Below are 12,008 nucleotides of genomic sequence, written 5' to 3'. Positions count from 1 at the left end.
ATAAAAGGCAAAACCAAACCAAAACAATGCAAGTAATTTATAAATCAATTACGCCCCATGGACCGAGTTGAAATTCCAACTTCCGCCTGCAGGCAAGTCTTCCCCGGGGACTGTTTATCCTAGCAACATCCCCTACCAAGTTGCCAACAACTTCCGCAAGGTAGATACTACGAGATTAAGGGGGGAAGTCTGTGACCAGATTTGGGCTTGTGCCCACCAAGAAAATGATTCAACTGACCCAGGTGTGCCTGACAAAATGATGTGACAACTCCCGATGGCTTCCGAGGTTGCCTTCTTAGTTTTAAGGACTCTTTGCAAGTCCCAGCAACATCTAGGTGAGCTTGCGTATCCACCCAACACGATGTACCGACCCATCACGAGTCACGACTGGGAAACACCGAGTCACGACTGGGAAACACCGAGTCACGACTGGGAAACACCGTCGCTGCCCCGGGGAGCGCGTTGACGGTACAAAGTCCGTTGTTCAACAATGACTTGTCCAGCATCCTCTACGTGCCTGCACAGGTCAACAACCTGGCTCTGAACAAGGCTATCTTTTTCCTCATCAGATGCCATTCTAGATGAGAAGCCCAACATTTGAAGAGAGCTATCACATTTTTTTAAAAAATCAGTGGTAAGAGCTCTGTAACCTTGGGCATCGATTTTACTGTGGGTGACTAACCACCAATGAATCTGACCCTTGGTCAATTCCATGATCCGTCTGATTCCTGACTTTTATTGGAAAGGTTTAGTGACAACTAGTACGTTCCTCCTAGAGGCTGAGATCTAAGTTTGCTCATGGGTTATACGAGGGTCCCAGGTCCTAAAATTGTTCCTCCCGAGAAATGAGTAACCAAAACCAGGGACAGACACTCAGAATGAAAGCATCCCGAGATGCCTTCCAGGGGACCCAACAGCATCTCGCCGAAGTGTCAGTGTCCGTCCTCTCACAGCCACTGTGGACTTGAAAGCACCAACATCACAGCGTAATTCAAGTATTAACCAGGCTGGATCCAGAGCCGGTGAACAGCTGACTGCGGCTCACGCAGCTCTTGGGAAAACTGGGGCGCACGACAACGATTTCTCGGCTGTGTTTGCATGCTGGGCACCTTTGCTTCTTACCGGTGCCTTGTTTTGGTGGGGCGGGAGTGGGTTTCTTGTCATGGTCTAAAGAGAAGAGACATGTCTGTCAGTAAGACTTGCAGCTGGGAAACAGAATCAACTCTCGACACTGTTCTGTTTCCTTAAAAAGACTCAGAGAACGTGTGAAGCATCATTTTTCCCTGACAGTTGAGGCAATGGCCAAGCACTGCAGGACGATTCCAGTGAACCCCCGAGGACCCACGACAACAGGAACATAGGACGATGTCGACCACGGCTGCCACCGAGACCAAGGGCCCCTCCCACCTCATGACGCCAAGTGGGGGGCTGTGAGTGAAAGAGGAACCCGGGAGAACACAGGACGCGAGGGAGAGCCCGGGACCTGTGCGGGAGAAGGAGGGACCCGGGACCCTTGGCTCAAAGGCTGTGCACATTCACTACGTGAAGCACACCTTTTGCTCCTTGGGACCCCCCAGGCAACCAAGGCAAGGTGGGCTGAGGTTATTAGGACCACAGACACCTCTCCGGCATCTCTCCTCACCAGCCAATGAGGGGTCCATCGTCAAGAATAAGACTATCCCCCCGTTGGCTTTTGGGAACATTACTGCCCTCACGGTTTTGACTCACACCTCTGCATCGGACCCCAGGAGTTAAAAAGATATCTTGGGGCACTGACATACATACAGTACTGTGTATAAACTAGATAACTAATGAGGACCTACTGTATAGCACAGGGAACTCTACTCAGCGCTCTGTGGTGACCTAAGTGGGAAGGAAATCTGAAAAAGAGGGGATATATGTATATGTATAGCTGATTCACTTGGCTGTACGGCAGAAACTAACACAACATTGTAAAGCAACTCTACTCTAATTAAAAAAAAAAAAAATGATGTCTTGGGTTGAATACTGGGCCCCCAAATTCACATCCACCGGGAACCTCAGAATGTGACCTTACTTGGAAATAGTGTCTTTGCAGATAACACTGGTTAAGAAGAGGTCACAGCGGATTAGCACAGACCCTTATAGACGAGTGCCTTTATCAGAAGGAAATTGGAAAACATAGAGGCACTGATGCACAGCAAAGTGGCCACGTGAAGGCAGAGGCAGAGATTGGGGTGACGCAGGCACCAGCCAAGGGATGGAATCAGTGAGCCCACGGGGGACCAGCCCACGGGGAACCAGCCCACGGGGAACCAGCCCACGGGGGACCAGCCCACGGGGGACCAGCCCACGGGGAACCAGCCCACGGGGGACCAGCCACTTCCACAAGCGCATGGCAACCCTGCGTGGCATTCATCCACCACCACAGAGTGTGGAAATTATTCCACCAAAAAAGATTTATTTACCCTGACAAGGGCATCTTGATTTTCTTCATCCTACGTGAGTCTCCAGTTATCGTAGTAAGACATATTTCAAAAGATTTACTATAGTCCAATAAAATATTCCCTGTAGTTTATAAAATGTTTTAATATTACTCACCATCAAGGGCATGCGATAAATCAAAATCTTGGCCTAAAAGAAAAAGAGTCCAATTAGAAATAAGTCAAATAAAATTAAATTGGGAAATTCAGAAAACAATCAAAAAAGGGCATGATTTTGGATTTTGAGATGTCTGGCGGCTTTGAAAATGCATCACATGTTGTGATTTCTCATTTGAAATATTCACTCTCATGCGAAAACGTAAGAATATGTCAGCTTATGTTTTAGATTATGGACAACCTTAGAGTTTAGCAGCAATTAAATTAGTGGGAAACCATGATAATTCTGCACGTGCATTATTCTAAAAAAGCAGGTGTTTTGAAACAGGTGAGTCACAATTTCCAATACATGATGGAGAAAAAACATGGAGAGAAAAACCCCTTGGAGTAGCAACATCTCTATGATTACACAACCAAAATGTACTTGTTGTAGAAACACCAGACAACCCAGAAAAAGGTAAATTTTCTTTTTAATTTCCTGTGATCCCAGAGAAGGGGGGAAACTGCCTTTAATTCCATTGTTCTTCTATCCTGTTGCTACCGCTTTACTGAAGCAATTTCAATACTATTTCTGTTTCTATCCAATTAATGATGGATTGAAGGAAAGCAAAGTAAGGGAATTTGGGAACAGTCCACTTGGACCGTCCGGTCAGCAGAAAGGAGAGTGACAGCGGGTCGGAGGATCATCCTGCAGGTGCAGAAGCAAAGGGCACACGTGTCCCATGTCAGGAAGTGCTGGGCGTGTAACAAGCCATCTTCATCTCCGGGGGCCTCCAGAAGGTTGCAATGTGTTCAGTCCCCCTCAATGTCTCACAGACAGGTGTCAGCCTGTAACACTCTCTCTCGTGTGTGTGTGTGCAGCTATGTGTGTGAGCGATTGGGTGTGTGTGTGTGTCCGTTTACTGAGTGGTTTGGGATCCATGGGGTTTTGTGTGTAGGTATGTGGGTGGTTTGTGAGTATTTGTGTAGGGGTGTGTGTGTGCTTTGTGTGTGTGCACATGTGTGTGTCTAAGTGCAGTTGGCATGTGTGTATTTGTGGTGTGTGTAGTGTATGTGTATATGTGGGGTTTTGTATGTGCATGTGTGTAGTTTGGGCGTGTGCCCATGTGTAAGTGTGTCTACGTGTAGTTTGGGAAGTGTATTTGTGTGTGTGTGATTTTCCATGTGTGTATTAAGAACAGGCAGGCAGGTAAAAAAGAATGAAATCATGCCATTTGCAGCACCATGGATGGACCTAGAGATGATCACACTAAGGGAAGAAAGTCAGACAGGGAAAGACAAATACCCTATGATATCACTTATATGTGGAATCTAAACTATGACACAAATGAATCCATATACAAAGCAGAAATAGACTCACAGACATAGAAAGCAAACTTATGGTTACCAAAGGGGAAAGGTTGGGGGGACAGATAAATTAGGAGTTTGGGATTAACAGATACACACTACTATATATAAAATAGATAAACAACAAGGACCTACTGTAGAGCACACAGAACTCAGTATCTTGTAATAACTTATATGGGGAAAGAATCTGATATATATATATATATAGCTGAATCACTTTGCTGTACACCTGAAACTAATATTGTAAATCAACTCTACTTCAATAAAAAATACGATATGAACAATGAGATGTGCCCCAAATTAAAAAAACAAAAAACCAAACAGGCAGCAGAAGCAGCATGATCTGGGAAGGCCCTGCGCTGGACGGACCCCCGCCCTCACGGGGGGAGGGGCGCTGGTTCCTGCACCTCAGAGCCCGGAAGGGACAGGTGTGGTTTCAGCTCTTCCTGCAGCACGTGGCAGATGCTCACGAGGTAGCCAGGGCGGCTGGGGAGGGTGGGATTTGTTCAGCCCCGAAGAGCCCCCCCGGGCAGGTGCAGAGCCTACACATACATGCGCGTCTCTGGTCCTGTACGTCTGCCTAGAGACCCACAACCGTTATCACTCCCTCTACGCTCCCTCTGCCGAAGCGACGGCGCTGGGACCTTCCTGAGATGTTCAGCGTCCCTGCCATCGGGACGCCTCCACACCTGACGGGGGGGGGCGGGGGGGGCGGGGGGGGCGGGGGTGCGGGCAAGTAGCCCCAAACAGAGCGATTCAAGGAGTGGACGATGCTGCGTTTTGGACGGGGATTTGGAAAGAACAAGCAGACAACGCTCTTTGGAATGCTGAAACCAACAGCAACACACTTGAACGTAAGATGTTTCTACACGTGGCGCGTGCGCGTGCATGCTCCTGTGTGGCCGTGTCTGTGTACGGATGTGAACGTGAGTATACTCGTGTGCGTGTCTGTGAGCACGTGCACCTGCGGGCGTGCACACTGCATCTGGGTGAACTGCACGCGTGCCCACGTGCACTGGCGCGTGTGCGGCGCAGGTTATGTGCTCACGGGCGCGCGCGCGTGTGCGCGCAAATATGCACCGAGCGTGAGTGTTGTGTATGTATGCGTGTGTCTGTGCCCTGCGTGTGAGCATGCGTGCACGTGTGTGTGCACGTGTCTGTCTGTCTGGTAGCTCCGTGTCCAGGGCCTGGAGCCTCCCCAGCCCAGCTGGGCCCCGAGCCCCCGCCCGGCTCCCCGCGCATCTGGGCTCCTGAGCCCCGCCTACGTGGCCCCGCTTAGGGGAGAGGTCACGGCTCAACTCAGCCCCCTGCTGAGCCCCCGGGGTCCCGCACGCAAACCCAGGAACAGCAGACCCAGTGGGGCTGGGGGAGGGGCCGGGGGGAGGGGCCGGGCATCCGAGCCGGACACCCAGGCATTTCTCTTCCTGCTGCCTTTGCCCAGCCCATCGGAGGCAGCCTGCACCGCCTCTGCGGCTTCCAGGCGGCCCCTCCAACCTCCAGGCGTGGAGGGGAACACCTCCAGACGGGGGGCGGCCCCGGACGCAGGGCCTGAGTCATCCCCACCGCGCGCACATACCCCCTGCCGTGCACCCTCCCTCCCTGCCCCCCACCCCCGCCGTGCACCTCCCCACCTCCCCCCCGCCGTGCATGCTCCTCCCCAGCCATCTGTTCGGTTTCCTCCTCCCGAGACCCAGGACAAAAGCCCCAGGACGTCCCGTCCCCAAGGCCACCCTGGGCGCGGGCTCCTCCTGGGGAGCCTGTGCAGCCGCACGTGCCTCACAGACCCGCTGAACCGCGAATCTGAGGTTCGCCAACCATGAACTATGCAAGCGACAAGCGCACAGCACGAGGCCCGAATCCGGTTTCCCTTAAATTCCATCAGGGTGGCGCACTGACGCAGACATCACAATGAGGATAGAAGCACTACTGATGACAATTTATAGAGATGATCAGTTACACAATTTATACACGGAGCTTATAAATTATACAAATGGAAATAGAACAGAAATAAATACTGGAAACAAAACTAGAACAGAAAGAAAATATAGATCGGGGCTTCCCTGGTGGCGCAGTGGTTAAGACTCCGCCTGCCAATGCAAGCGACATGGGTTCGAGCCCTGGTCCGGGAAGATCCCACATGCCGCGGAGCAGCTAAGCCCGTGCGCCACAACTACGGAACCTGCGCTCTAGAGCCCACGAACCACAACTACTGAGCCCGTGAGCCACAACTACTGAAGCCTGCGAGCCTAGAGCCCGTGCTCCGCAACAAGAGAAGCCACCGCAATGAGAAGCCCGCGCACCGCAACAAAGAGTAGCTCCCGCTCGCCGCAACTAGCGAAAGCCCGCACGCAGCAACGAAGACCTAATGCAGCCAAAAATAATAAATAAATAAAAAATTAAGAAAAAAAAACTAGAACAGAAAAAAATATAGTTGCAATAATAATTACAGAAATTACAAACTACAGAATTTATCACTTATATACAGAACTTATAAATTATATAAATATATAAAAATAAGTAGAAATAAGCTTTAGAAACAAAATTAGAAGAGAAATTAAATATAAATATAATTATAGAAGTTACAAATTATGTCATTTATACGTTAGAATTTATAAGCTATATAAATATATACAAATAAAATAGAAATAAATTATAGAAACAAAATTAGAAAAGAAATAAGATATAAAGTTGCATAATAATAAATTACAAATTATATAAATTATAATTTATACACAGAACCTATCATTATGTAAATGAATATATGTTTAAATATAATAGAGATAAATTCTAGAAATAAAATAAGAATAGGAAACAAATTTTTTAATTATAAATTAAATAAATTATAAATTATGTACTTTATAATTTATACACAGCACCTATCAATTATATAAATGAACATATGTATACATATAATAGAAATAAATTCTAGGAATAAAATTAGAATAGAAAATATAATTTTATAATAACGAACTATAAATTATGTAATTTATAATTTATACACAGAACCTATGAATTATATCAATGGATATACGTATACATGAAACAAACTCTAGAAAGAAAATAAGCGTAGAGATAAAATTTAAATTTTTATAATAAATTATAGAAATTACGAGTTATACATAAATTTTACCATTTATACACAGAACCTAATAATATAAATACAGGCACAAATAAAATAGAAATAAAGTTAGAATCAAAATAAAAATCAGGCAGTTGAAAGATTCCTTGGGCTTTCAGATTTTCATACTAATGAGGTAAGAATCACGTAAAACTAACAGTGGCCATGGATGAACTTTCTGCATGGCCTGCAAGCTCCTGGAGCTGTCTAGATAATACCGTTGATCTGCAAGACTCTCCTTTAGGGAGGAAGAAACGGAGACCCCAGAACTCGCCCCCCGTCCCCTGCAATGTCAACGGCAACACCAGAGTCCCCCCGGCCCTGGCCCCGTGCAGGCTGGTCCCTGCTGCTCAGGGCTGGTCCAGGGCCAGAGGTGATGGTGAATGCTGTTTGATCTTATTTTATGTCTAAATATTAGAGATGCCCTTATTTTTCTGTAGCTAGGAAGGAATTGCTCCAGACATAGTTTTGCCGTTTCTCGAGCCATGTAATTTAACATTCTGCCTTACAGATTTTGTGACAAGGAGGGGAAAGGTTCTTCCCTTGTACCGTAACCCTGGGGGTGCCACTCTGGGCTGTGTCAAGCTTTGGAAGAACCCAGAGCATCTGGGGACGCTGTCGGCTGGGCTCCGGGTGCCGTGGACCAGTGAGTTGTAGAGTTTGGGGAGCCCAGATTCCTGGGCCCCGATCCCAAAGACACTGACTCAGTGGGTGGGAGCCGGGCCTGTGAATCTGCATTTCTAGCCATCTCCAGGTGGGTGGGCTGGGATGGCAGGAGTGGCCCAGGACCCTCAACCCGGCTGTAGGGAGGTAGTTCTAGGACCCCGGTAAATTCAGTCTCCCTGAGCTAGGAAAGCAAGTCGTTGTTCCCCTGAAAGATAATCTCCAGGATCTGACTCAAAGCCCCAAATCCATTTCCAATTTTACCACCCTTCACCCTGGGTCACCGCCCTGCCCCTTCGCACTGGCCCTAAATGACCCAGTCAGAAGGTCCCAAACTTGATCAGTTCACGGAGGCTTTGCATCTCCAGAAACTGGCCCAAGGCCCCGAAACTAGACCTGACAGTTCTGTTTATGAATCACAGTCAAGGCACATCATCCGTAGTGGTTTTGTTCTTAACAGTCGCCGGAAATGCTGAATGAGCTAATATTCAATCATGGCTCCTGGGGAACTCCAGGGTTAAGTTCCTGCACCCTCAGGTCACACCGCCATCAGCTAATCGCACATGACCTTGCTTCATGCATGTTTCTGTGGAATTTGATCTTATTTAATCTGGAGTGTTGATGCTCACAGCACTCTTTCTCCTGCCTAAAGGAAGCTCATCTCACACACGTAGTTCAGGCACACGGCAGCCTTCTTGTGCTTAGAAGCAAAATCGCAAGCATAAAGCACAAAAATGCAAAAATGTGGCACTACACAGATACTTGTTTACAATCTGAGACCGGAAAGGTGACTCCGTTTTTTTGCAGCTGTGCACAAATCCCTGAACTCAGAGAGTATCAGTTTGGAAGTTACAAATAAATTGTAGCAAGTAGGCAGATTTGCAAATACGGAGTCTGTGAATGCTGAGGATGGATGGTACAATCACTGCTATGATTGGCCAAAAAGGTCACTCGGGTTTTTCTGTACGATGTTACGGAAATACAATAGATGTCACTCTATGTCCCTCGAAAATTTACAATCCCCCCAGCATCCTGTGAATGATTTGAGGGGTCACACAGTTTGGGCATCTTGTCCGTCCTTGGGGCTTCCCTCGAATCCTCTACTTGGCCATAAATGCCAATCTCTTCTGTCCATACCAGGAAAACTCCTATTCAGGCCTCAAAGCCCCGATAAGATACTGCCCTCCTACAGGAAGCCCTCAGCATCCCTCCCAGCCAGACTAAAAGCATTTCCATGGGTGATTCCTATGCACATTACAGTTTCAGAAGCTCAAATACAGATCTTGGTTCTCAACTCTGGCTGCACATCCAAGGAGACCTCCTAAGTCCCGAGGCCCAGGCTGTGTCCCAGGCCAATTAAAGAAAAAACTTTGGGGGCCGGTTTGGAAGCCACTGGTATAGATTTTTATTTCCTTACTATTCCTTAACACAGCTTGTCCCTTCTCTCTCATTTCTGCTGTCTTGGTCCAGGCTCTGCCAACACCCTCGGCTAAGGCCAGCAATTTCTTCCCCTGCACACTGGGTAGCTGGTTCAATATAATCGGTTTCCCTGGCAGTCCTATGTATTTTATTTTATGCATTAAAAAGAAATGTTATTCTGAGAAGGAGTCCCCAGGCCTTCTCAAAGTACCTGAGCATCCAGGGAAGAAACTGGTTAAGGGCTTCTTGTATTCTTCCTGGAAGGATTTCGGGGGGCGGGGAAGGGGGGAGCCTTAAAAATGAAAGCAGAAATGGAGACAGGAGCATAGGTGGAGAAAAATTTAGAAAATGAAATCAACAGGATTCACTAACATCAGATATGGGAGAAGAAGCTGGCAGGAATGAAAGGTGACTTTTCATTCTGAGAATCTGGGCAGACGGTCCTATCACAAGAAGCAGGAGTGAAGGAGGAGATGCAGGCCTGGGAGAAAATCATGAGAAGCCGGGGATGTGGACCACTGTAGACACCATGGGTGCAACCAGATGGGCCAGATCTATCAGCAGTTACGGAAGCTAGCCTAGGGTGGAGAGAGTTTTGGGGGTGGGACTCCAGGGGAACCAGCATCAGCCTTTCAAGAGGTGGAGAGGGAAGCTTTGTCTATGGTAGCAGGATGCAGCCCACACCCCAGCTGAGACGCATCTTCTGGTCTGTCCTTCCCGTGCCCTGATTCCTTCCCCAACTCTGAGTCAGCGCCTTATCTTGCAGGAATGCAGAGATTATAACCCACTGCCTGGTGTGTGCTTACGGTGAGTCTAGGTGCTAGTGGTTTCACAGCAGTGAGATAATGGTCCCCCCTCCAACTGGAAACCATTTGAGATAGGTACTGCAGCTATCTATCTATCTATCTATCATCTATCTATCTATCTATCATCTTCTATCTATTCTGTCATATCTATCATCTATCATCTTTTATCCATTCATCCATCATCTGTCTTTTGACATCTCTCCATCTATCCTGTGTCTATCTATCATCTATCCGTTATCTATCTTCCACCATCGGTCTGTCTATCCATCCATCCATCTATCCATCCATCATCTGTAAACCTATGATCTATCTATCATCCGTGCACCCATCAATCATCAATCCCACCTATCCAGCGCTACCTCACTCCAGACAGGCCACTAGTCTTTAATTAATTCCTCAGCAAGGGGTCGAGTCAGGGCGGGGGGAGGGGGCGGGGACGCTGCCCTCGTCTGTCCAGCAGCACCGCGTGTGGACCTCTGAGAGACAGTCCTTGTCGTGCATCTCCCGGTCCCTCTGAGACCCAGCCACACCCTTTCCTCTTCCTGTTCCGCGGTGTTACTCTGTGTCAAACACCTAAGAATTCTCCTTCCTGAGGCTCCTTCACCTGGTGGGGCACATTCTGGGCCAACTACGGGGCAAACAGCACCCCTTTAACTTCCATTGAGAACTGACCCCAGACCCTTTCCTAAAAGAAAACAGCTAAGGACAGCAGACGCTGATCGGCAATACTTGAGGTCTTGCCAGCGGGACAAGGTCTATATGCCGCCTTGTCTGTGTCTTGCCCCCAAGACAACGTCATCGATTTACTCTTTGTGCACCAGTAGGTCGGGTCCAGTGCGTTCCTGCGGCCGCATTGCCAGAGCGCGATTGCACTGGGCGGCCTGGGGAGGGGGAGGGGGAGAGGGGAGGGGGAGGGGATGGGGGAGGGGATGGGGGAGGGGAGGGGGGGGGGGAGGGGATGGGGGAGGGGATGGGGAGAGAAGGGGAGGGGAGGGGGAGGGGGAGGGGAGGGGGGAGGGGATGGGGGAGGGGAGGGGAGGGGATGGGGGAGGGGGAGGGGGAGAGGGGAGGGGATGGAGGAGGGGAGGGGAGGGGGAGGGGAGGGGGAGGGGGAGGGGAGGGGAGGGGGAGGGTGGAACGCCCTGCGGATGCACAAACAGAAACAGCCGGAATTGGAATTCGCTGGCTGCATTGTCTGCGGATGACGAATGCCTTCCAAGTCCCGGAATACAACAGGTCTGGCTCTTCGCCTTCTCACGAAGGGCGGTGAACAGGCAAGAATGAAAATGAATCCTCTCTCTCTCTTTTTTTTTTTCTCAAAAGCACCCTTGGGAGCCATTACTTGGCTCTTTGAAAAGTTGCTGATGCCCTGCAGCTTTATGGCTTTTCTTGAAAACAAAGGGGTTCTATCAAAAACGTCCAAGTGCAGAAGGCAAGAGCGATGGAAAAGGGGTTCAGATTTGCAACGGATTTCAAACGCCCCTGCCTGCCGTCTGCGGAAATAAAGACATTTTACGACACGGCCAGTCCACTCAGACGGATGAACGGGCACCAAAGCCACACCGATGCTTACTTAGCAAAGCGTGCGTAAAGCATGCTGGCGTTTTCTACTCTATTTGATCTTCTTCGTTTCAAGGCTGCTGGACGTGCACTAAATCCCCAGCCTGTCCAAGGGTCCCTAACCGCCACTGGAAAAACACCGCTTAGAGGGCCTATATCTAACTCTAGGGGGAGAAAAAAAAAAAAAAAAGGGAGTTTCTGGTTTTCTGTTTACGAGATTTTTTAAAAATAATACGAGTAGCGAGACAGTGGCCACACCGAGTCATTCAAGACAAAGCTGAAACTAACACAGCCGTGTACCAACACCCAAAAGTGCCGTAAGAATTAGGCAAAGAGGGGCTTCCCTGGTGGCGCAGTGGTTAAGAATCCGCCTGCCAATGCAGGGAACACGGGTTCGAGCCCTGGTCCGGGAAGATCCCACGTGCCGCGGAGCAGCTAAGCCCGTGCGCCACAACTACTGGGCCTGCGCTCTAGAGCCCACGAGCCACAACTACTGAGCCCACGTGCCACAACTAC

The 12,008-nt window shown here is 48.9% G+C and overlaps 1 protein-coding gene across 2 annotated transcripts in view; it reads right to left on the bottom strand.

Annotated features, from left to right (window-relative positions):
• The window catches only part of CD99 (CD99 molecule (Xg blood group)), a 34,673-nt gene that overhangs the window by 16,850 nt on the left and 5,815 nt on the right, over positions 1–12,008 (bottom strand). For both annotated transcript variants that reach the window (XM_036839189.1, XM_036839188.1), the window contains exons 2-3: positions 2,581–2,613; positions 1,123–1,167 (exon numbers count right to left, since the gene is read on the bottom strand). In XM_036839189.1, the coding sequence (XP_036695084.1) occupies positions 1,123–1,167; positions 2,581–2,613 (78 nt within the window). The remainder of the gene's footprint in view (positions 1–1,122; positions 1,168–2,580; positions 2,614–12,008) is intronic.

The sequence above is a fragment of the Balaenoptera musculus genome, chromosome X, assembly GCF_009873245.2.
Source record: "Balaenoptera musculus isolate JJ_BM4_2016_0621 chromosome X, mBalMus1.pri.v3, whole genome shotgun sequence".
Lineage (NCBI taxonomy): Eukaryota > Metazoa > Chordata > Mammalia > Artiodactyla > Balaenopteridae > Balaenoptera > Balaenoptera musculus.
The sequence above is the reverse complement of the archived record's forward strand: the minus strand, read 5'-3'. Positions and strand labels throughout refer to the sequence as shown.